The following is a 22,777-nucleotide window of genomic DNA, read 5'->3' as shown; positions in this document are numbered from 1 at the left end:
TTTTTTCATATATATTTATATTTATCTAGATGAACTATTAAACCCCTAAAAAAAATAGGGGTATGCATGTCTTTAATAGAGCAAAGTCAGTCTGCAGTATATACGGTAGACTAGTAACCATCTGTATCACAATCACTACCACTCGCGTAAATATATCATCACTCATAATTTAAATTTTTACTACTTGTGAAAAGTTTTAAAAGATCTAAATATCATTATATCAATAGATCATTTTGTCGTCAGTGGCTTATATATATATATATATATATGTAAAATCAGGTTTGGATGGTTTAGGGGTGTTTATGAAAAAAATAATAAATAAATAAATAAATTATAAAGTGGATATACTAGTGGGGTGGTAGAGGAGAAGGAAACGGGGGGAGTGATAGGAGTGCGCCACGTGGAGGGCCGGGAGAGGTTTATGGGCCGGTGATGTGCTCATGGGCGGCAAACCGCCGGATGAGTCCAAAGGCTTCAAAACAAACCTTGTCTTTAGTTTAATCAGGGCCCATAGACCTTGTTTGCCAATTAATGCTTGACACGTGTCCTTTTGTAATATATAAATATATATTTGTTGTAATCTCAGACATAATGTTGTTTGGGAATGAGGATACTAATTAATCATGGAATGTGGGCATTCCTTGGACTGTGCTTTCTTCACATGCTGTACTGATCTTTGTTTACTAAGGATCAAGCTGTTTGGTTTGAAGAAAAGGTCCAACTTTTAATAAAGAATTAGATTAGATTTAGTAACTTATGGAATGAAACAAATCATTGGATGATTTGATCAATTAATGACGACAAACATATGTCATTTTGTTGAAGAAGACAAAGTAGACAATCAGTTTAAGATACAGTTTTCTGTATTACAAACAAATTCATGTATGCAATGAAATTTTGTTGTTTGTTTAAGTAGAATTATAAGCAGTGGTGATCTTGGAATCAAAAGGGAAAAACAACAGTATGCAGACTGAGAAATTAATGCATCGTAGGAAAGACGATATTTTGGTGGTTTTGGATAGAGAAAGTATCATGGAAACAGGAATTATTATAAAAAAAAAAAGAATTGATCAATAACTAGTAAGGGACTTTGAGAAACTATACATTCATGAGACAAGCTTGTGCATTTATGTCTATGGTCTTTTTATCAGGTAACTCACAATTTGATTTCTTAATTTTCATTATCCACAGAATGAGATAAGAGAAGTGGCTGTCTTTATTGTATTAAGTTCTGGAATGGCATAATTGCAGAGAGAGCTCCAGGAATGCTTGGTTTTCTAGTTGGACTATGGAAGAATGAAACTCTGGTTATCAATCTGCACCCTTAATTATGTTTCTCAGGTTTCATGGCATTACTGTTAAAAGTTCTCATTTTTCATAATGTTTATTTCTAACTGCCTAGGAAGCTCTTGAAATGACTACTACATTATGCTCTTGTTCTAACATTAGCTACCAAAATCTTCTTGCAGAATCTAACTCATGGATCGTATGTGTTTGTCAAAATATTTGCTTGAAAGAAGAATTAGCGTGAATCGGTTCATCTTACCTTATGGTTTTTGTGTATCCCCAGCTTTCTTCCTGTAATTTTATTTCCTTTAACTATCAGGGTCAAAACCATTAAGGTGGGACGAACTTGCTTGGTCCATGCACTGGTTCTTCTAAATATTTAGAAAAACATGGATTAATAAGTAGATAGAAAAATCAGTGGAATTTCTCAGTATTAACTCAAATAAATTTTCTCCGGCGTGCAGTGGGCATTGGCCGCATTGTTACCTATTCAATCTGGCAACAGGAGTTGCAGATATAACTGGAAGACGATTCGGAACACACAATCCCAAAGCATTATTGCAGTGATCATTGCAGGACTCATAGCATCAGTTGTCTTCGATCAGATATGTGCAAGGTATGCATTTCTGATAATTCATCGGGCAATTTAATTCAGATGCACCCCTGCTTTTCTTTGTTTGATTTTGCTGATGAAAAGCTTCAGAATGATTACCAATCAGTTCATTGACTACTCTATTGGGTTGGTAATCTTCTGTTAAAATCTTTCTGGTCCAATTTGGAATAGAATTACTCTAAAAAAGTTTTTATTTTCATCAGCAACCTTAGAATAATGTTTTGTACATTGTCCTATCATATCCAATAACTTTTTTTTTTCCTCAAATTTTCTAAGTTAGCTTGCAAAGTCAATGACCAATTTCATCCACCTTCAATAGTCAATTATCTGCCATTTGGCTTTAAAGTTTAGGGGACGTTATGCTTAGGTGCTCTTTTCGTCTTTCTACACCATATTCAAAGATTTCACTGCTCTGAATTTGTAGCATTATTTTTTGCAAGCAAATACCATTTCAAAGTTAACTGAGAAGCACTATGTCAACAGTTCCTATTTGAAAAGCATGCATATAAAAAAGTAGGAGTGAAAGCAATATATAAAGAAAGGTCTACTATTTCAATAGCTAACTCCCCCCTCTTCCTTCCACTTTCTATTCAGCATAGAATTTTCTTAGAAAATTATAATAATGAAACGTATGAAGATGACCTTGATCTTTAATGCTGCACACCCTCGTCCTCCCTTAGGACGTTTGAACATCATTAGATGCATTATAATTTTACACTCATGTACAAAGATGACTTTTTTTTTTCCTTACAATATACAGCTTGCATGTTAGTCAATGATTTTTTGGTCCTCCTTTCATGGTTGATAGGTTACAAGAAAATAACATTTTTGTTATTGTTCTTGAAGAATCAACGAATAGAAGCAAGGCTAATTAAGTTTGATAAGTTAAGGGGACACAGTAAGCAGTGAATGTACTACAAGGAAACTCTACTGACCGTTGAATAAAAACGATCTAATTCTGTGGCCAAGCAAAATCTTAATCGAACACCAACGTTGCTACAATTTTTTCCACATTTCACATTCAAATTTCTTCCAAACCTTCTCTGACTAGTCTTACAAAAGATCGAATCATTTTTCATGGAAAATGTGTGTGGCTGTGTGTGATCACATTGAATATAAATACCAGCTCAGTGACTCTTCAAACTTGGTTGTTGGTGTTACTTTAATACCTTATTTCTGGTTCTAAATTCTAGAAAAAGAAACGTTCATTTAGAATCTTCAAAAGATTCTCATTCCTCATAGGCAGGAATAGGATTCAAACCCTCAATGAATCTCTTGTTCTTTTCCCTCATTGACTTTGACGTAACATAGTGTTTATAGATGAAGACACACAAGGCGTTTGTCCAGGGCCTCAGAGAAGCATACCTTGCATTCAGCCATGGCCTCCGTTGTGCCAGTGGCCTACCTAGGCAGCAACACATCGACCGTGGTGCCGGACTGGCTAAACAAGGGCGACAACGCATGGCAGATGATCTCCGCTGCATTAGTCGGCATGCAAGGCATGCCAGGCCTTGTGCTCTTGTATGCAGGTATTGTCAAGAGGAAATGGGCACTAAACTCTGCCTTCATGGCTCTTTATGCCTTCGCTGCTGTCATGCCCTGCTGGGTCCTCTGGGCCTACAAGATGGCCTTTGGCCGGAAACTTATTCCGTTTTGGGGAAGGGCAGGGACTGGCGGTGGCACAAGACTATCTTGTACCACAGGCATTACTACCTGCCACCCTGCATTATAATTCAACCGGTGGTGTCGAAACTGCAGCAGTGCAACCATTCTATCCAATGGCCTCCATGGTATTCTTCCAGTTTGCCTTTGCAGCGGTAACGGTGATGCTACTTGCAGGAGCTGTTCTTGGCCGGATGAGTGTCAAGGCTTGGATGGTGTTTGTGCCACTTTGGCTGACATTTTCATACACTGTAGGAGCTTTTAGTATCTGGGGTGGTGGCTTCCTCTTCCACTGGGGCATCATGGACTACTCTGGAGGTTATGTTGTTCACTTAGCTTCTGGAGCAGCAGGATTCACTGCAGCATATTGGGTAACTTGCTTAGTTTCTAACTCTTCTCGGAGACTAAAAACTTGCTAAGATTTACTTATCCTGATTGTTTGTTATTGGCGGTAGGTTGGCCCGAGGATAAAAAGAAGGACAGGGAAGACTTCCAGCCGAACAATATCCCTCTGACGCTCGCCGGAGCCGGGATCTTATGGATGGGATGGACAGGTTTTAATGGCGGTGATCCGTTCTCAGCAAACGTTGACTCATCTATTGCAGTACTGAACACCCATATCTGCGCTGCCACCAGCCTCTTGATCTGGACTTGCTGGGATGTTGCCATCTTCGGCAAGCCATCACTCATTGGAGCCATCAACGGGATGATTACCGGACTTGTTTGTATAACTCCTGCTGCAGGTAAACATCATTAGTTTGAATGCAGAGAAAAAAACTAAATTCACTTCACCATCATTATGTTCTCTATTTCTTTCAGGTCTTGTGCAGAGCTGGGCAGCCATTGTGATGGGGATAGTCTCTGGTAGTGTACCATGGTACACAATGATGTACCTGAACAAAAAGTCAAAGTTGCTACAGAGAATTGATGACACTCTTGGCATCCTGCACACCCATGCCATTGCCGGAATCCTCGGCGGGGCAATGACCGGTCTCTTTGCACACCCTGATCTCTCAAGCATGTTCCTACCCGTAACTAACTCCAAGGGAGCCTTCTACGGTGGACCCGGCGGTGTTCAATTCCTGAAACAGCTTGTTGGTGCCTGCTTCATTGTGGGTTGGAACATTGTGGCCACATCCATCATCCTGCTTGTCATTAGATTTTTTATACCTTTGAGGATGTCGGAAGAAGAGCTGCAAATCGGCGATGATGCAGTTCATGGAGAAATAGCTTATTCAACAACACATACACATGAAACAGAACACAGCAGTATGCCGAATGGCACCTCTCATCGAGACCTCGAGAATCAAGCTCTTTAAGGAAGTTCACAAGAACCAGTTGAATACAAGAACTATGAAGTCGTGTACAAGTCATCCCTATTCTTTATATCTTTAGGGTTTTGGAAGTAAAATAATATAGCAGCAAAAGGCCAAAAAAAAATAAAAAATCAAAATTCAGAGGATTAATCGAATTGTTCCCAGTCCTCGGTCATCCTTGTTGATGATGGCATTGGAGGAGGTGCAGTCAAGCTTCCAAATCCGGAGTCGAATGTTTCCCACTGTGTTGATACTGACACGGTTTTGCTGCTGTTGATAGGGTTGGAGTTTCTTGCCTTCAGTGCATCAAGAATCTCTACATAGCTCTGTATACGCCGAACCTGAAATTTTAGGGAAAAAGTACTGTAAACATATTCTATTGTTGTATTTCTCTCTAATACAATAGAGACCAGATTATTAGTCGAGTGATATTAGATATCGAAATCATTAGAACTGAATTATCAGCGAAAAAAAATGCTTGGAACCTTTTCGTTATGATAATTTTTCTGAAAAATGGATTCCTAATACCATTATAAAGCAAATTGAACTTTCACATTCATCTTGACACAAGAGCAACGAGTTTGTTGCCTGTTTATACCTTTTATGAGCATTTCATCCTTCAACTTTCAAACCTCAGTTTTCATTATAAAATATCAGAAAACAACATTCATGAGAGTTCTCGTAGAAATCCTATTGAAAAAAAACCTAAAATGATATTCAGCATCACACTTGAAGGATATTACTATTTCACTCCAGTATAGATCTAGATCATGTTCCATCAAGCCCTTTCTATAATATTTATTAGCTTCACCAAACTTCATTAATTTTTTTCATCTTGAGACATTAGTAATCAAATCATCGTTCTTCAATGGTACAATTCATATTTTCCCTGTTGTTTCTGCACAATGAGTCAATGACCTCATAATTTATATCTACAGAAGCATGCAACCTTGGTATTTCTCTCTGAAATCACTTTTTTAAGTGTTAACCTTACAAGAATATCGGTTTTTACTAGCAAGTGGATAAAAGGAATATAAATATAACAAACAATCCTCCGGTTGAGTTAGGCCTTTTTGTTGGCATTATAAGAGATCGGCATTTATTTGACAAAACATTCTTAAGAGTAAACATAATCATATATGAAATCAATGCCAATGGATGAGAAAAAGGAAACCTATGGTATGGTAAGCCGGTAACTTTCACATAAGCGGACAACTACACATCATATATATGTCCATCCAAATCATATACAGAAGAAACTTTTTAAACCATACAAATCAGTTCAGCAATTCAATTCAGTGGAATCAACCTTACCCTGTGATAAGAATGTCAACATATTATCAAATAGAAAAATTGGCATACAAATAAAATTTCTAGTTTTCAATCAAACAATAGCACAAAAGAAGGTATAATTATTTGCCAACAGTGTTGATATCTCAATATCTCAAACAAGGGCATGTTCTTTGTTCCGACTTGCAATCGAGTCATTACTTAACAGTTAAAAATCAATTAAGTAGCCAAATTCAAAGAAAAACTTAACCATAAGAAAGTTATGTGAGTCAATCGACATAAACTAATTCTACTTGTGTATAACTAATGCTTAAAAAGAAAATTTACGTTTATCTCGAGGGATAACAACATAATATAAAAAGATACCTCGATTTTTCTCTGCACCTTTGCTTCTCCCTCGGCCTCTACACCATCCAACTTCAGCAATTGCACCATGAGCAGTTCAGTCAAAACAAGAAACTCTTTCTCCTCGACCTTCTTACCTGCATAAACAGAAGCTTGCAAACCAGAAACCTGGCACAAACACATGTCACTTTCAGAACAAAACTCGAATATAATGCATTAGAATGCCAAACAATGGCACACCTTCTCGACATGTTTATCCACCTCCGACCTGATCTGGACAACAGCCTCGCATGCCCGAGCAATTCTTTCATTCTTCTTCATCTCGTCAAGCTTCCGCTCCCTGCTCGCCGGGTCCTCTAAAAGGACCAGCTTTGACATGTCCTTAACGCCGGCCATGTGCATGCGTTCTTCATTGTCTTTTTCTTTCCCCCTAAACAACAGTCTTTGTTCCTCAGGCTCCAATCCAACCACTTGAGAAAGATGCCTCTTCAATTCACCTTGGAAACACCAATCATAAAATTCACTTAAATCCATGAATTTATCCATGAAATAGACAAAAAAGGAATCACAACATTGACATCACCCAATAAAGCTAAATCAAGTCTCATCTTCCACAAAATTATTGTTCCTCCAAGCATTCAGGAGACAAACAAAGCATAAATCAATCATCTACAATTAATCATTTAAAAAAAAGTAATTTTCAAGATCATATTGACCAGAAAATCACGCTTCCTCAGAGGATTCAAGAGACAAACAAAAAAAAAAAATCAAATCAATAGCAGAAAAAAACCCTAATTCTCAAAAATCCACAATTATTTTCAGAAAAACCCTAGAACCACAAACCACAGAGCCAAAGTTGCAATTTTGCATGCCTCCCCGCAATCCCCAACACATACTCAACTAAAAACCAAACAATAAGATCAAAAAGGGAAATCACCAAAAGTGGATTGAGCCGGCACAGAGATCTCATGCTGGGCAGTCCCATACAACACCCTGACCTTAATCAAAGGCCCTGCAACTCCAGCCCCATCCTCCCTCCTCTGAACCAACATCCCTCCAGGCCTCATCTCCCAAACTACAGCCCCATTACTACCATTCTCCGGCCCAACTCCCTGCTGCTTAGAACTGGAGCTTCTCATCTTGACAAAGCTATGAAGAAGAAGAAGAAGAAGAAGAAGAAGAGGTTGGGGTGTCTAAGGGGGAAGGTAGAGATGGTGATGGGGCTTCCTTCCCTTCAAGAGAAGCAACAACAAGAGGTTGTTGGGAGACTTGGGAGGTTGAGATTCAATGCAAAGAGAGCAAAAACAAGCTTAAAAATGAGATCTTTGTGGGAGAAGGAGAAGGAGAAGGACAAGTGAAAGATAAAAATGGATGTTTTGCTTGGACTTTTGGACTAATAAGTGCATATGATTTCTAAATGATGCACTAATCTTGATTAACTCTCTAATTAGTGTGTGACTTTTATTATGTTAATTTCATGTTAGTAATGTATATATATATATATATGTGTGTGTGTGCATGATTTGGATTAATAATTAATTTATATATTTTTCTCTTCTTTAATAGATATACATGAAGATAATTAAAATGGTAGATGGGAAATAAATGCATAAGTTATGGTATATATTTAGTTTTTGTCCTTATCTCCTTTGAAAATATATTTATCCATATTGATAGTGTTTATAGCTTTTTTTTTAAATAATAATTTTTTTAAAAAAATCAACACTAATGACTTGGTCCAAGTAATGGAAATCTAATTTGTGTGTGTTTTTTTATTGGCGATAAAATTTTAATTTGTTATTTTATTTTATTTGTCATTTACATTTGTTGTGATTTGATGATATAATTTGAGATAATTAATATTAAAGATAGTAGAAATTAACCTGCAATCGTTTGAAAATATAAATATTAAAAAAATTATTTTATGATTTTTTTTTTTAATTTACTTTCACAAAATTAACCAAACGAGAATAGAAGATTTCGTAGATATAAGAATTATGCTCATACCAAAACTAAACATGTTATATTTGTAATACTAATTTTTAAAACTCAAAATTTTTATTGAAAAAATTTCTAAATTTGCCTCCTCATCATTTTTATGGTAGATACAACAATTGATGGACATGGAAAATCAGTTGGTAAAATTAGATTTATTTTATCTTTGAAATATGTGTATATATATACATATGTAAATCTATAAATTAATAGGAAGTTCTTTTATGATTTCTTTTTCATGCTTAAAATTTTTGTTATAGTCAAATACTTTTGTGATCTAATTAATCACTTCTTCCTTAACTAATGTCTTACTATCCTTCCAATTTTTGTATAAGTATTGAAATTATTGTTGAGATGTGGGTTGTGCTTATTAAAAATTAAGGGATATATATATATTTTAACAACGTTGACAAAATACACTAGTTACCGGTGATTTAATTGAGTTTCTGAAAAAAATAATGAGAGATATTTTTCACACAAAATTCCCACACAAGAGATCCAGAAAATAAATTGTAATATGAGAGACTCGAATTTAAAACTTTTTAATTACAAACATGAATAGTTACCAATGACTTCCTAAGTAAGGATATTATTTAATAGATATATTTGTTCGAAGATTTTTTTTTTTAATCTTTATCTTTGTTTTGAAACATCAAAACAAACGATTTTCTATTAAATTTAGTGTTGTTATCGTTTATCTTAACCCGAGCTTCAGAAGCGGATTTTAAATATATTATATATGGTTCTCGTAAGCATTGAAGTAGGTAATAATTATGAACTAAATTTTATTTCTTATAAAATCATAGAATCTTGATAAGGAAAAGAAGACACCATAAATAGTGTCAAAATTTTTGTGCTTATATGTGTAGAAGACAGAAGAAAAAACACAGGAAAAAGAGGTGTGTAATAAAATAGGTCAACTTATATTTGAGGAATTGTCCATTTTGGCCCATCATATACCAGGTCTCACCGTTTTATTTCATAAAAAAACTACCTCACATGTTTAAGTCCAAATTATAATTATAAATGCATGATTTTTTTCTTTTCTTTTTTTCCTAGTTGATATAGAACTATTTTATCCATTTCTCTGTATAAAACCACAAACATAATTAGAATCGGAGTTAAATTTCACAGAAGATAAAAGAGAGAAAAATCAGTTTGGAAAAACTTAACAAATATGTTAAATAATGTGTACATATAAATTATTTTGATATCTTATTTAGTATTTTTTTTATTTTAAAAAAATATGGATAAATCCCATATGAAATTCAAACACTTGCCTTTAGAAAATTAAAATACTAATTATTTTGTTAGAGATTGAGGTGGTTGGATCCTGTTGCATAGAATATTGTTTAATTCTTACTCCAACCCTGTTTAATTAGTATCTCACTATCTTGCTTTAACTGTTAATTCAGTATACCTATTATGATTGTTTTATTTTTTTCCATTTAATTATATGTGGGTCATAGAAACCATAGGAACTATAACATAGGCCATAGCAAAGGATAAAGTGATAAAAGAATAAATAAGGACTAGCTGATCTTGCAAAGTAAAACGAACCTATAATTCACTTTACAAATTCGCATAGACTTTTAAGTGATTTACCACCCTTGCTAATCATCTTTTTTTATTTAATATCAAAATTTAATTAATGTCAGGATTTTGATATTTTTCTTTTGTTTTTTTATTTTATTTTATAATATTATGTTTTGCTTGTTGACAACAAAGGAGTTTGTATGAAGAATTTCTTTTGTATTTTGGACTTAAATGGTAGTCATTATTTATTTAAAATAAAAATATCTACATATAAACAATATCTTTTAAGTGTGTGTGTATATATAGTTTGCCACAAGTAAGGTTAGTTTCTAAATCCATATATTATGTTCATACTGTTAATAAAAATTTGAATTTATGTAATATATACTGTTAAATCTCTCCTTGTAATTTTAATTGTAACTCAAAATTTTTATTTTTTTCAAACCAATAACACTATATATACATCTAGATAAAAATAAATAAATGATTTGAACAAATTTAATTATATTCTTCTCAATTATCTAATCAAACATAAATGATTTTTGAAGATTTATTCCATAAATTATTGGTTATATAAGTAATTTTAGTGTTCTATAGGGTAATATATTTTTAAAAAAATGTTTTAATTTTGCCGTGCTATAACATGGAGAATAATGTTTTATTCTATAAATTAAATTTACCAAATATACATCCCCACAACTCATTGCAATATCTCACAAAATAATAATAATAATTTATAAAAGTAGCAATTAGCATGACTAAAAGATAAATCATAATTTCAAATATATAAAACTATAGAAAAATAAACAGATCAAAAGATATATAATACATTACAGGGATTTTTTTTTTAAAGTTTTCTTGGGAATGTAATTTGTACATATATCTAAAAATATTAAATTCTACAATTGGAAACCGAAAATATTTTATCTAGTAATATTTTATTAAACATTCATCATAAATTTTTTTTTTTTTTGACATTAGGTGACAATCACCCTTATTTAAGATTAATAGTTATAGGCGTGCACTGATATGGAACGTATTCGCAAGCTCAACAATATCATGCTCTTATCCTGTGTGTATGTTTCGATCTCAAATCTTCTCAAAATGAGAGCCTTACATAAAAAAAATCCGGGGTCTAATTTTATAATCTAATAATATTAAATTCCGATGAGGGACTGAAATCTTCTTAAAATATTATTTGAGTTTAAAAATCAACCAACCTCTAAGCTTCATTCCAAGGAGAACAATGAAGAATTACTCTCCTGTTGTGGGAGTGGTGGATGTTTAATTTCATTAAAAATATAATAAAAAATATTTATTTTATCAAATAAAATATTTATATATATTTTTTTCATCATAGATTAGAACCATAAGGTGGACTGTTAGTTACCTAATTGTCAATGATGCTTTAATGAAATTTTTTAGTCAAAATTTTGGTTTTATATTGCCTAATCCATCAGCAAATTCAGGTAAGCAAGAATTTGTGAAACATGTTAACCATGCCCAAAATAATGAATAAAAATAAAAAGTTATTTTTCAAATAAAAAGTATTATTAAATCAAATATTATTAAAAATAATACTCAACCTAAGATAGTACTTCTAAACCCCAGCATTTTCTATTTCTTTTTAATTACTTGATGTATATTAACTTACACAACATTCTTGATCATGTTTTTTTTTTGAAGCTTTCTATATATATATATATATATATATATCTTATTCTCCCAACTTCTTTTGGATCCAATCTATATTTCTTTTAAGTTTTATCAGATTTCTATTAAGCTCATATTTCAATTAATATACCTTTTTACAAACTGTATTAGAATTTAGAAAACATATTGTTCAAAGCATGATGGTTTTTATAATTATGATTATGAATTTTCAACTTTTGATAATAATTATAATTTTTTTTTTGTCATAAAGAAAACAACTAAATGCAATTAAAAAAATGCAACTTATTTTAATTAAAAAAAATTAAATTAGTTTTAAAAAAGAGATTAAGATTTGTGCGGTCTCTTGTAAGAGAAAAGAGAAACATATGCACCAAACGTTTGATGACATGTTGGCGTCGTAATAAATGCGATATAAAAACTAATTTTTCTGAATATTTTAAAAAATATAATGTTTAAATAATTATTTAATTTAATAATTTAATTTTAAAAATATATATTAAAAAATCTCTCCTCTTCAAAGATGAAGATGAGCATTTTTTTTCATTTTGAAGAAAAATAATTATCACCATATCGATTAGAAGACAAATGATGCTCTCAACCTTAAATTAAAAAATAGAATATAATAATGCATGTTCGATATCATTTAATGAGTCTAAAAACTAATTGATTAAGCTTTTATAATAATTAATTAATGGCAGCCATCAAACCATCAAATCCAAAAACAAGTAATACTTTATAAAAACCCAAACAATGTTCATGTCGGCACAAGCTTGCTAAAGACTAAAGAGTATAAGCAAGAACAAACTTAAAGATGATCATAAAAATGATAGCTCATGGTGACTTGTGTTTTTCTTCTTCTTTTAATTTATAAATATATATCAACTATGAAGCAAGTTAAGCTTATCAATCATGTGCCATTAGTGAGAAGGGAGTGACTTCATGTCTTATATATAAATATATATAAACATGTATGTAACTTCATGGCCCTACTTGTCCAAGCACTTGTTTTCATCATGATCATAAAAAAAAATCAAGCTTAATCATGTGTTTGTGTGTGTGTGTGTGTATATATATATATATAACATGCATAGACTAATGAATGGAATAGATATATATATATGTATATGAAATTGATAAGCTATAGCATTAGTGTGAGATATTAGTAAAGCAATTAATTAGGGCATCACTTGAAGTGCAAACTCATGTCTTCAGATGAACAAGAAGTAGCTTTGGCAGTGAAGATAAGAAGCTTTGACAGAAGAAAAGATAGAGCAAAAGTGGAAGAACTTGAGAAGAAGTGTGAAATAGGATCGACGAAGAGTCCTTTTCTCTTCACCGATACATTAGGCGATCCGCTATGTCGAATTCGAAACAGCCCTTTGTATAAAATGATGGTAATTCTCCTCCTCTTCTTCTTATAAGTCGATCGGTCAATCTGTTGATCATCTTTTCAATAGTTTTCTTTATACTGTTTTACTAATTTTGTACTTCTTTTGATGGCTTAAACATAGGTTGCTGAATTAGGAGAAGAGATGGTGGGAATTATTAGAGGTTCTATCAAAATTGTCACAGTTGGCAACCTTTACCCTAACCCTAACCCTAACCCTAATGAAGGTGAAGCAAAGGTAGGGTATATCTTAGGTCTAAGAGTTTCTCCTCTTTTCAGAAGAAGAGGAATTGGATTGCTTCTAGTATGTAAAATGGAAGAATGGTTCATAGGCCAATCTAGTCGAATACGCATACATGGCAACGGAGAAGAAGAACAAGGCATCGATCAAGCTCTTTGTCGATAAGCTTGGCTACTCCAAGTTCCGATCGCCGATGATTCTTGTGAACCCTGTCAAGCAACATGCAATTCATATACCTTCAAATGTAATCATAGAGAAGCTTACTCAAGTACAAGCCGAAAAATCTACAGAAAATTCTTGAGCTCTGCAGAGTTCTTCCCTCAAGACATCGATCGGGTTTTATCGAATAAGTTGAGTTTAGGGACATGGATTGCTCATGCACAAGGAGAGTCATGGCATGGTTTAGAAGATGATGATCATCATAGATCATCAAGTAGCATTCCCACAAGTTGGGCAATGTTAAGTGTGTGGAATTGTGCTGATGTTTTCAAGTTAAGAGTTGGCAGAGCTCATTGTGCTTGTGTTCTACTTGCAGAAGTTTCAAGGTTGGTAAGTAGAGTTCTAAAACCTTGCATTAGGGTTCCATCAATACCTAATATTTTCACTCCATTTGGCTTCTATTTCATGTATGGAATTCATGGTGAAGGTTTATTAGCATCAAAACTAGTGAACTCCTTGTGCAACTATGTGCATAACTTGGCGGTGAAGACCGAAAAAGATTGCAAGGTTATCGTTACCGAAATCGGAGGTTTCGATAAACTTAGGCATTATATTCCTCATTGCAAGTTCTTATCATGTTCAGAAGATCTATTGTGCATGAAAAAACTCATCAGTGCAAGTGAAGACATGGTCTCCTTTGATTGGACTAAGGCACCTCCTCCTCCCACTCTTTTCATAGACCCTAGAGATGTTTGAATCTATCTATGAAAGCCTCTTTTCTTGTATTATTAATTCCACATATATATATATATATATCCTTCTTTTATCTCTATATTACACATCATTCAAAACTCATATGTATTTTTATCTCATATATATATATATATATGTACATATATCTAGCAAACAATGAGGTAAAGAATACATTACGTACTATTCTAGAATGAATGGAAATTATAATTGAGTCATTGTCTAAGAAGTTAATGGAAGTAGTCCATAAGGCTTAGATTCACTAATTGACCATAAGAGGTTGCTTGCATTAAAAAAGGTTGAAATTAATAAACATGTATGTGTGTGTGTATATATAAAACAAAAAAGGAAGCAAATAAGTTAATACAAATTAAAGATGACCTATCAATGAAGAGAAAACCACTTCAACCACCACCATGTCTTACTGATTAGATATGTTTTCTTTTGAAGTTCAACATATTCTCTTAAGTGTGTCGGCGTGATAATTCAAAGATGATCACATTAATTTGGATTCATTTAATTTCTATGCTTGGCTTTTAATGTAGTTTAAATTTGTATATTTGATTATGTATTAAAATAAATGCAAAGCTAATGATAGATCATATGGCAAGTTAGTCAGGTGATGAGTTGCCATCAAATATTTCATAAAGATTAAAAATTAATAATAACAATAAATATTTTTTTTTTTTTAAAAAAAAAAGATGAGCTGATGTCCTGTCTTTTTGTTCATGATGCATCCAATTTGAATGTGGCCGAGATGATGACATGCCTTGTTCGTTTTTTTTCTTTACTAATTAGATAATGTACTAAAGATCATAACAATAAAACAATAGCGCCAGTGCCTTTCAATTGATAATTAATTAAAATGAGTTCTATTATAATATATTTACAATCAAACACTTGAAACTAGTCCAAATAAACATAAAATTTTTGTACATATTTGTTAAAGTTGAAATATTTAAAAATCTAATATATATATATATATATATATATATAGACATAGATATATGTATGAATGCATTTGTTATAAAAGATGTTACCAATGTGATTAAGGTAGGTTTGATAAAATGGAGAAAAGCTTCCGGAGGTTTATATATATATATGATATCGTATAATAACTCTTAGATTAAATAGTAAATTTTATAAAATCCTCATTAGGCCAACTTTGATGTATGAATCAAAATCTTAGGTGGTTAAAAAACAACATATATACTCCAACAATGGACATGGTTGAGATGAAAATTTTGAGATAGATATCATATGTTATTGAGAATAATCAATTAAGGAATGAGTTTATCTGAAAAATAGATTGTGAGTGGCATTTATTACTGATAAGTTAAGAGAGAATCGATTAAAGCTAGATGCGTATGGACATGCTCTTAGATAAATGATACATATTCCCATATATAAGTTTGGTAAAAGTTTTCTGAGTGAAAAACCATAAAAGATGAAGAGAAAAATATAGATATAAAAAATGTCTAGTAGAAACTTTACGAATGATATGCATGCACTTGGTTTGTTCAGTCTTAGTCTTTTGGCTTTTGATAGAGCTATGTAAAAAAATAAAAAAATAAAAATAAAATTTGACTCCAATTAAATAATTGGGATTACCGGCTAGTCATTGTTGTTACTGCTGTGCATTATATTTATATATGCATATACTATGACTATTAGGTGAGTGATTCTTCTTTAGTCCTTTATTCATTATTTTTAATGTGTTTTATTGTGTTATTTAGCACCTGGTGACATAATTTGATTATTGTCTTATCTATTGTCCATTTTTAGGAGGAACCTAAGTTTTAGCATAGCCTTTGAATCTATAGCGAGAGAATTATTTGAGAATGACTTGGTTATATAGAGATGTCCGTCTCATCTCATTCAAGCCAAAAGCATCTCCACATGAGATCATAGCTATATATTAATTTCTTAATGCATTTTCTTGTTTATAATTTGAATCTTGGGAAATACATAGTTCATTTCCTAATTAATCACATCATATTTAACAACCGGTAATAAGATATTAATTAATGATCTTTTACCAAAATAATAATAATAATTATAATAATAATAATAATAAATATAGTTTAATAAAAACATCTTAATTTAGGAGCTCTCTTCTTATCTTCAATTTCAATAATTATTCTTCTCGGTCACTTTTTTCTTGAATTAAATTTTAAAATAGTAATATTCCTTGATGCATATTTAAATAAATTTCAAACTTATCAAGAATCTTTTTACTTTTAAGATGAGTAATTACTTTTATCATTAAGCTTTTTATTAACATTGAAATAAATCATACTTTTATATTCCATAATGGACACGTCTTTTTGGAAGTTACTCATACATCAAACTTTATATATTTTGGAAAGTTTTCACATCATGCATAACAGCTCAATTAAAGAGTTCCCACGATCAAAAGTTTTCATGATTCATATTGGTCTTAATTTAAATTATTTATAGTAGTAAATGATTCAATCGAAAATAAAATTTAATATGATTGATTTTCTCTAGTGCTTTATTCATCATTGTTAATGTGTTCAATTGTGTTATTTAGCACTTGGTGATATAATTTGATTTTTGTTTTTTCTCTTGTCCTTTTTAGGAGGAACACACCTAAGTTTTAGAGCTAGCATAGCCTTTTGAATCTTTAACAAAAGAATTATTTGATATAACTTGGGTCCGTGTCACCTCCTTCAAGCCAAAAACAACTTCTTCACATGACATGAGTAACAAGATATTAATTAATGATTTTTACGAAAAAAACATAATTAGTTATGGTACATAATTTAATAAGAAATCTTCAATTAGGATTTCTCTTCTTATTTTCAATGTTAACAATTATTCTTTTCAGTCACTTTTACTTGAATTAAATCTTAAAATAGAAATGATTCTATGATGAAACTATAATCAAATTTCATGTTTATCAAGAATCTTACTATTTTGGAGATGAGTAATCATTTTCATTATTAATTTTTTTTATCAAAAATTGGAATATAAGTCACACTTTATATTCTATAATCGATGATTCCTAGACGATTTTTTTGGGAAGTTACTCAGATATCAAACTTTATTTTTCACATCATGATATCTTAATTGAAGAGTTCCTGCCATCAAAAGTTTTGATAATTTAATTTGGTCTTAATTGGAATTATTTATAGTAGTAAATGATTCAACCAAAAATAGACCTCGCCGAAAAGTTTTTTAATTTTCAAGATAAACAATCAATTGCATCATTTATTTATTTATTTGTTTATTTATGAAATGTGGGTAAGCATGTTTTAAGACCATGCACATGCATAGAATTAATACCTCAATACACTTGTGCCCTCACTTTGTGTGGGTTGAGATTCGTACCCGTCTCTTCATCAAAAACATGAATACTTTACATAAGGGACCTGGTGATAAGTGTGTGAGCTCATATTGTGATTAATATTCTATATTCGGTATGGTTATTTAATGAACTATTAGCAAAGTGGTACTTATGATTTGTTGTTTTGATGTATTTAGGGCACAAATGGAGTGTATGGAGCACAAGAGAACCAATTGAGGCAATTGGGAGCAATTTAGGGTATTCCAGACAGTCATGTAGGCTCCTTATCCCCATAAGGATGAAGAGAAGATCTCTTCAGCAACAGGACAAGGAGAACAGGGCAAACAAAAGCCTTTAATTAAGGTCTACTTATAACCAAAATTATGGTCGTAAGTTCCAGACATAAGGGCTTGTGGGCATACTTACACTCATAAGCTAAAGCATAAGAGTAAGACAAAAGAGCTTACGAACAAAGCTTGTGCCTGAAAACTTGGCAGCAAGTGTTAGGCAGTGGAGTCTACAGACAAGGCTCATGCTCATAAGACTGTCGCAAGCACCAGACAGAAGCACTTACGGTGTACTGCTTACGCCTATAAGCTAGATAGTAAGACTCAGGCAGAAGACCATACAAACTATGGTTATACGCCCGTAAGCTGCCCATAAGGCTCATGCCTTTTCATCTCCACATCTATATGGCACAGGGTTACTCCCATAATGAACCCTTGTAAGCAAAATGGTATAAATATGGTTTTCAGGGGTTTTAGGGAGGACTTTTGGCAGCTAGGTGAAAGGGAAGAAGAGGATAGGCTTGGAAGGGCTTTTCTTCATCAATCTAGGTACAACCAAGTTTACCAAGGTTCTAGGGCATCAAGGAAGTTGCTGAAGAGAGATCTCGGCGACGTTCATGGAAGATCCTTAAATATTGTCCCTAATATGGGGGATAAGGCATGAGAGTGTCTTTAATATTTTATTCAAAGTTTTCCTTCTCTCTTGGATTGGATTGCTGTTCCCCAATAATGGGAAACTAATTTACTTGGTGTTTAGGCATAGATAAACCTTTGGGCGTTTATCTTTTGAGACTTAATTGGATGTAATATTTCTTAATCTTTCATCAACTTTTATAATGCAATATTTTGATTAAGATTCAATTGTGCGTACTTTCTTATCTTGATTTCTATTGATGTGACTTGCGATAGCCAAGAGTCTATATATGTGTGAACCATATGAGTGAAGATCGAGAGGTCTATCGTATGTAGATCAACCACAATTGAAGAGAGTTGTGAGTTCACCTATAGATATGGTACTTTGGAATTACTAGGCAATCCTGGCCTGCAATTCTCCCTAGTGACATCAACATAGTTAGGGCTCCTTGTTCGTTAATGCAATCATAGGAAGTGCCAATAAGGATGAGATTCCAATTACTCTATGTATGTGATTAAGGTTAATTACCTTGAGAAAGGAGCTAGGTAATTCAAGAAACCGTATTTTATTTCTAAATAGTATTCATAGAGTATTAATGCAGTTATAGGGATGTCTATATTAGCTACGTATGAGACCAGATGCAATTCACTTAAAAAAAAAAAGATATTGCATTGTAGGAATTCTCTCAATCTAATCCGTATTGCATGTTTGTATTATATCCTTGTCCAGTTTGTATTGTTAGCCTTAAAGAGAGTCTGTGCCCAAACACCTCTCTTTTCATGCATTGTTTGTTCTTAAGGGCTAATGTTGCTAGTCTAGGACCTTTAATTTCAATTTTCTTCAAATTCTATTGAACATCACATAATTAGGCTAGATAATACGTTGAATAATTAATACTAATAATTCTAAATTCCTCATGGATTGATAACCATACTATCACGCATACTATATTACTTAATCAATACATGCATTTGTGTTTAAAGGTGACATTATTCTCGGTCAAATGGTGCTAATATACCAACACAAGTTAACATTAATTAACTAGATCACTTTTAATCAAACTATTTATTAAAAAACATTTCATGTATGTATAAATGTATAATGATGAGGATTTGGTGAACACGCGTGTGCACCAAACAAAGTTTGACACACATACAGAAACACACACGTGTGTCAAGAAACAAATCAAAAGGCCATATTTTGACATGAAATGGCAACCACTACTCCTCCCCATCACTGACACCATCTGCATTAAACACCATATGAAAATCTCTTATTATTATTTTCTAAGGGTATACCCTGTGCCTCATCTTATCAAAGGGTCACTTCAATCCTCCTTCCCTATCCCTCCATTCCTTCTCTTTTGGGACACCAAGTACTCAAGAAAACACTTGTTTAATTTCTTCTTCTCCTTCATCTTTATCTCCATTTTTAATGGTGAAAAAAAGGGACAAGCTCATCTTGCTAGGGTTTCACCCCACACCCAACACCACACGTCAGCCACAGCTTTGACAAGCTAAGTTGATCCCTTCCTAACCGTTGATCATCCAACTTTGATCATCAATGGACGGTCAAGATGTCCTCAAGGACAAAGGTGGCAGGACAAACTCCATATCTCCAAACATTCTCTTCGTGCATGTATAGAAAAAGAGAAACACATTTATATATATATATATATATATTCAGAGAAGAAGGTGGTGAAGAAACCCTAACCCTAATCCTAAAACTCTAACCCTAACCCTAAAACCCTGGCCATATCTTGAGCCAGAGATTGGTTGTCTGACTTGAATGCTATATATCAGAGGGATGTGTGCACATGCATGCAGTTCATGACTTCATGAACATGGCTTCATACTCTGAAACTGGATATCCATATCCATCTTCTTCATCTTCTTCTCCTCCTCCAGCTAACAACAACAAGAAGGACATCAAGAACAAGAAGGGAAGTAAGAAAGTAGGGATGAAACTATCCACTGATCCACAAAGCATTGCAGCAAGGCAGAGAAGGCACAGGATAAGTGACAGGTTCCGTATTCTCAAGTCCCTTGTTCCAGGTGGTAGCAAGATGGACACTGTCACAATGTTGGAAGAGGCCATCCATTATGTCAAGTTCCTCAAGGCTCAGATTTGGCTTCACCAAGCTGCCATGTCCACTACTGATCATCTCCCTCAAAACTCTCATGCTAATTACACAGATCTCAACCCTAATCCTAACCCTAACCCTAATGTTCTTCCTTCTCATCATCAACAGCAGCAGCAGCAGCAGTTAGTCTACTACTCCATTACAGCTCAAGGAGAAGAAGACATGCTTTCTTATTTAAGTTATGTATGACTTAGCAAGTAGTTGATAAGTTTGTTTTGAATATATATATATGTATGTTTAGTGGGGTACCTATACCTTCTTTTGATGATCATAATGGTCCCAGTCTTTCTTTTGTTTGTTCTCTTGAACGATATTATTCATATGCTTTAATGAAGTCTCCAGCTAATTCCCTTATCTTTTTTCTTGGTTGGCATTTATTTTTTTTTTATAGTTTTCATATATATATATATATATTGAGAGCTTTGATCTGTCACTTTGGAAAAATTACAGCAAGCCAGATGTTTCATTTGCACAACGGAGAGTTTGATGACTAAGAACTTGCAGATCCATGGCCGAAGCCTCCATGCCATCGTCCTCTTCATCCTCACAGTTATCCTCTTTTCTTTGCCTTGATCTATTTCTGCATTCGCTGGGCATGTCAGTCATATTCTGATCGGCAAAATAATACAACTTCTCTACTTTCAATGTCTGGGCTTGATGCAAACACCATCAAGAACCTCCCAATTGAGAGTCACCAAGCAAGATCATCAACAGATGAGTCTCAGTGCTCAATTTGCTTGGCAAATTTGGTTAATGGTGAGAAGGTGAAGGTGTTGCCTAGTTGCAAGCATGCTTTTCATCCTGATTGTGTTGATCTTTGGCTAAGTAGTCAGTCAAGTTGCCCTCTTTGCAGAGCTTCACTTGGAGAAGATCATGAAGAACTTAGCAATTAATCAAGGTTGAAGACATGGTGGTTTAATGAAATGTGCTTTGCAAGTAGTACTATTAATTAACTTCAACTTGGTCTTCCTCTTTCGTTTCATTGAATGCCTTGAGCTCATTGCTCTCCCACTTGCAATGTTGGTTCACTTGTGAAGATTCCTCACTCTTTCTTTTTCATTTTTTATCAGTCCTTAATTATCAACCATCTTTAATTTAATGTACATGTATGTCTTATTGTGAGTAGTGATTGGATTGTTGTTGCATTTCAATGTCTTTTGTGCTCTTTGTTTTTAGAGCTTAACATGATAAGGTAATCTTGATGTGGGATTTTGTGTATTTGTGATTTGTACTTGAGGAAGTCATAAAGAAGATGAGAAATATTGGTGGTGACTCCAAAAATCAATGTTTTATTTAAGTAGTAATTAAGTGTGGACCAACTGAGTAGAGTATTCAAGTTGAATGCCAACCACCCTCTATTGTTTATTATCATTTTTTTGTAAATTTACTTTTTAGTTAAATCGCCACTATTTAGTTCTTCTAGAAATGTGAATGATTATTTTAATTTTTATAAATAAAACAATATTTGTTGTGGCTGAAATTCAAAAGATTCAATTTGATCATTTTGTTATGCTTTGTTAGTTATGTGACACTACAAAAGCTAATTTTATGTGGTGGCGTGGAATATGTATTTTTAAGATTATATATATATATATATATATATATATATATAGAGAATTAGTAAGCTCAAATTGTCATTACAAGAAATTTCATAGCGAAATTGTACACAACAACACTTTAAAAGATTTATGCAGCATGATTAACTAAAAGCAATAAAAGATCAAATTAAATATTTATATTTAAATACTGAAAAACTAAACCAAACATTTTTTTTTAACATAAAAGATCAAAATTAAATAATTAGATCCACCACTTGAAGAACCAATAATAGATGTAATTTTTTTAAATAAATTTTTTCCAAAATTATAAGAATTTTTTTTTTATGTTGTTGCATTCAATAGAAAAATCATACACCCAACTTTTGAGTCTAATAAAATTATCATTAAATGACTATTTAAATTATATATATATATATATGCAAGGAGGACCATTTCAAACTACCTTAATTAGGTAGGAGGCACAATGAATGATGGTTCTCCTAACTCCTCTCACCATTCTTATTCATTGCCTCTCTAAATTTAGCCCTTTCTCTTATAAAACATGTGAGATGCCAGAGTGTGGTGCCAACTCCCCATTTCTGAAGTGAGC

The 22,777-nt window shown here is 32.8% G+C and overlaps 3 protein-coding genes and 1 pseudogene across 3 annotated transcripts; 3 read left to right on the top strand and 1 right to left on the bottom strand.

Moving 5' to 3' along the window:
- The first annotated feature begins 2,586 nt into the window (after window positions 1-2,586).
- On the top strand, window positions 2,587-5,002 carry LOC120268901 (ammonium transporter 3 member 1-like). The gene is given in 5 exon segments (XM_039276162.1): window positions 2,587-3,572; window positions 3,574-3,933; window positions 4,018-4,029; window positions 4,032-4,305; window positions 4,382-5,002. Coding segments are annotated over 5 exon segments (1,440 nt in total). The 5' UTR covers window positions 2,587-3,278; the 3' UTR covers window positions 4,882-5,002.
- LOC120268902 (BAG family molecular chaperone regulator 4) lies at window positions 4,835-7,872 on the bottom strand. Its single transcript, XM_039276163.1, has 4 exons — window positions 7,451-7,872; window positions 6,754-7,010; window positions 6,535-6,681; window positions 4,835-5,219 (listed from the first exon to the last, which is right to left on the bottom strand). Exons 1-4 carry the CDS (start codon window positions 7,650-7,652, stop codon window positions 5,025-5,027), a joined length of 801 nt encoding a protein of 266 aa, XP_039132097.1. The 5' UTR covers window positions 7,653-7,872; the 3' UTR covers window positions 4,835-5,024.
- A 5,010-nt stretch (window positions 7,873-12,882) lies between these two features.
- LOC120269439 lies at window positions 12,883-14,270 on the top strand (annotated as a pseudogene).
- A 5,954-nt stretch (window positions 14,271-20,224) lies between these two features.
- On the top strand, window positions 20,225-20,965 carry LOC120269518 (transcription factor LAX PANICLE 1-like). Its single transcript, XM_039276857.1, has one exon. It carries the CDS (start codon window positions 20,303-20,305, stop codon window positions 20,816-20,818), a length of 516 nt encoding a protein of 171 aa, XP_039132791.1. The 5' UTR covers window positions 20,225-20,302; the 3' UTR covers window positions 20,819-20,965.
- The last annotated feature ends 1,812 nt before the right edge of the window (window positions 20,966-22,777 follow it).

This window comes from Dioscorea cayenensis, chromosome 9 (assembly GCF_009730915.1).
Source record: "Dioscorea cayenensis subsp. rotundata cultivar TDr96_F1 chromosome 9, TDr96_F1_v2_PseudoChromosome.rev07_lg8_w22 25.fasta, whole genome shotgun sequence".
NCBI classification, from domain to species: Eukaryota; Viridiplantae; Streptophyta; class Magnoliopsida; order Dioscoreales; family Dioscoreaceae; genus Dioscorea; species Dioscorea cayenensis.
Note: the sequence above shows the minus strand (reverse complement) of the source record. Positions and strands in the feature narration are given on the sequence as shown.

Coding starts and splice junctions, on each gene's coding strand:
- LOC120268902 (XM_039276163.1), bottom strand. CDS start 7,652: ATGAGAAGCTCCAGTTCTAAGCAGCAGGGAGTTGGGCCGGAGAATGGT. Junction 6,682..6,753: donor TGGATAAACATGTCGAGAAG/GTGTGCCATTGT, acceptor TGTTTGTGCCAG/GTTTCTGGTTTGCAAGCTTC. Junction 5,220..6,534: donor AGGTGCAGAGAAAAATCGAG/GTATCTTTTTAT, acceptor CTAAAATTTCAG/GTTCGGCGTATACAGAGCTA.
- LOC120269518 (XM_039276857.1), top strand. CDS start 20,303: ATGCATGCAGTTCATGACTTCATGAACATGGCTTCATACTCTGAAACT.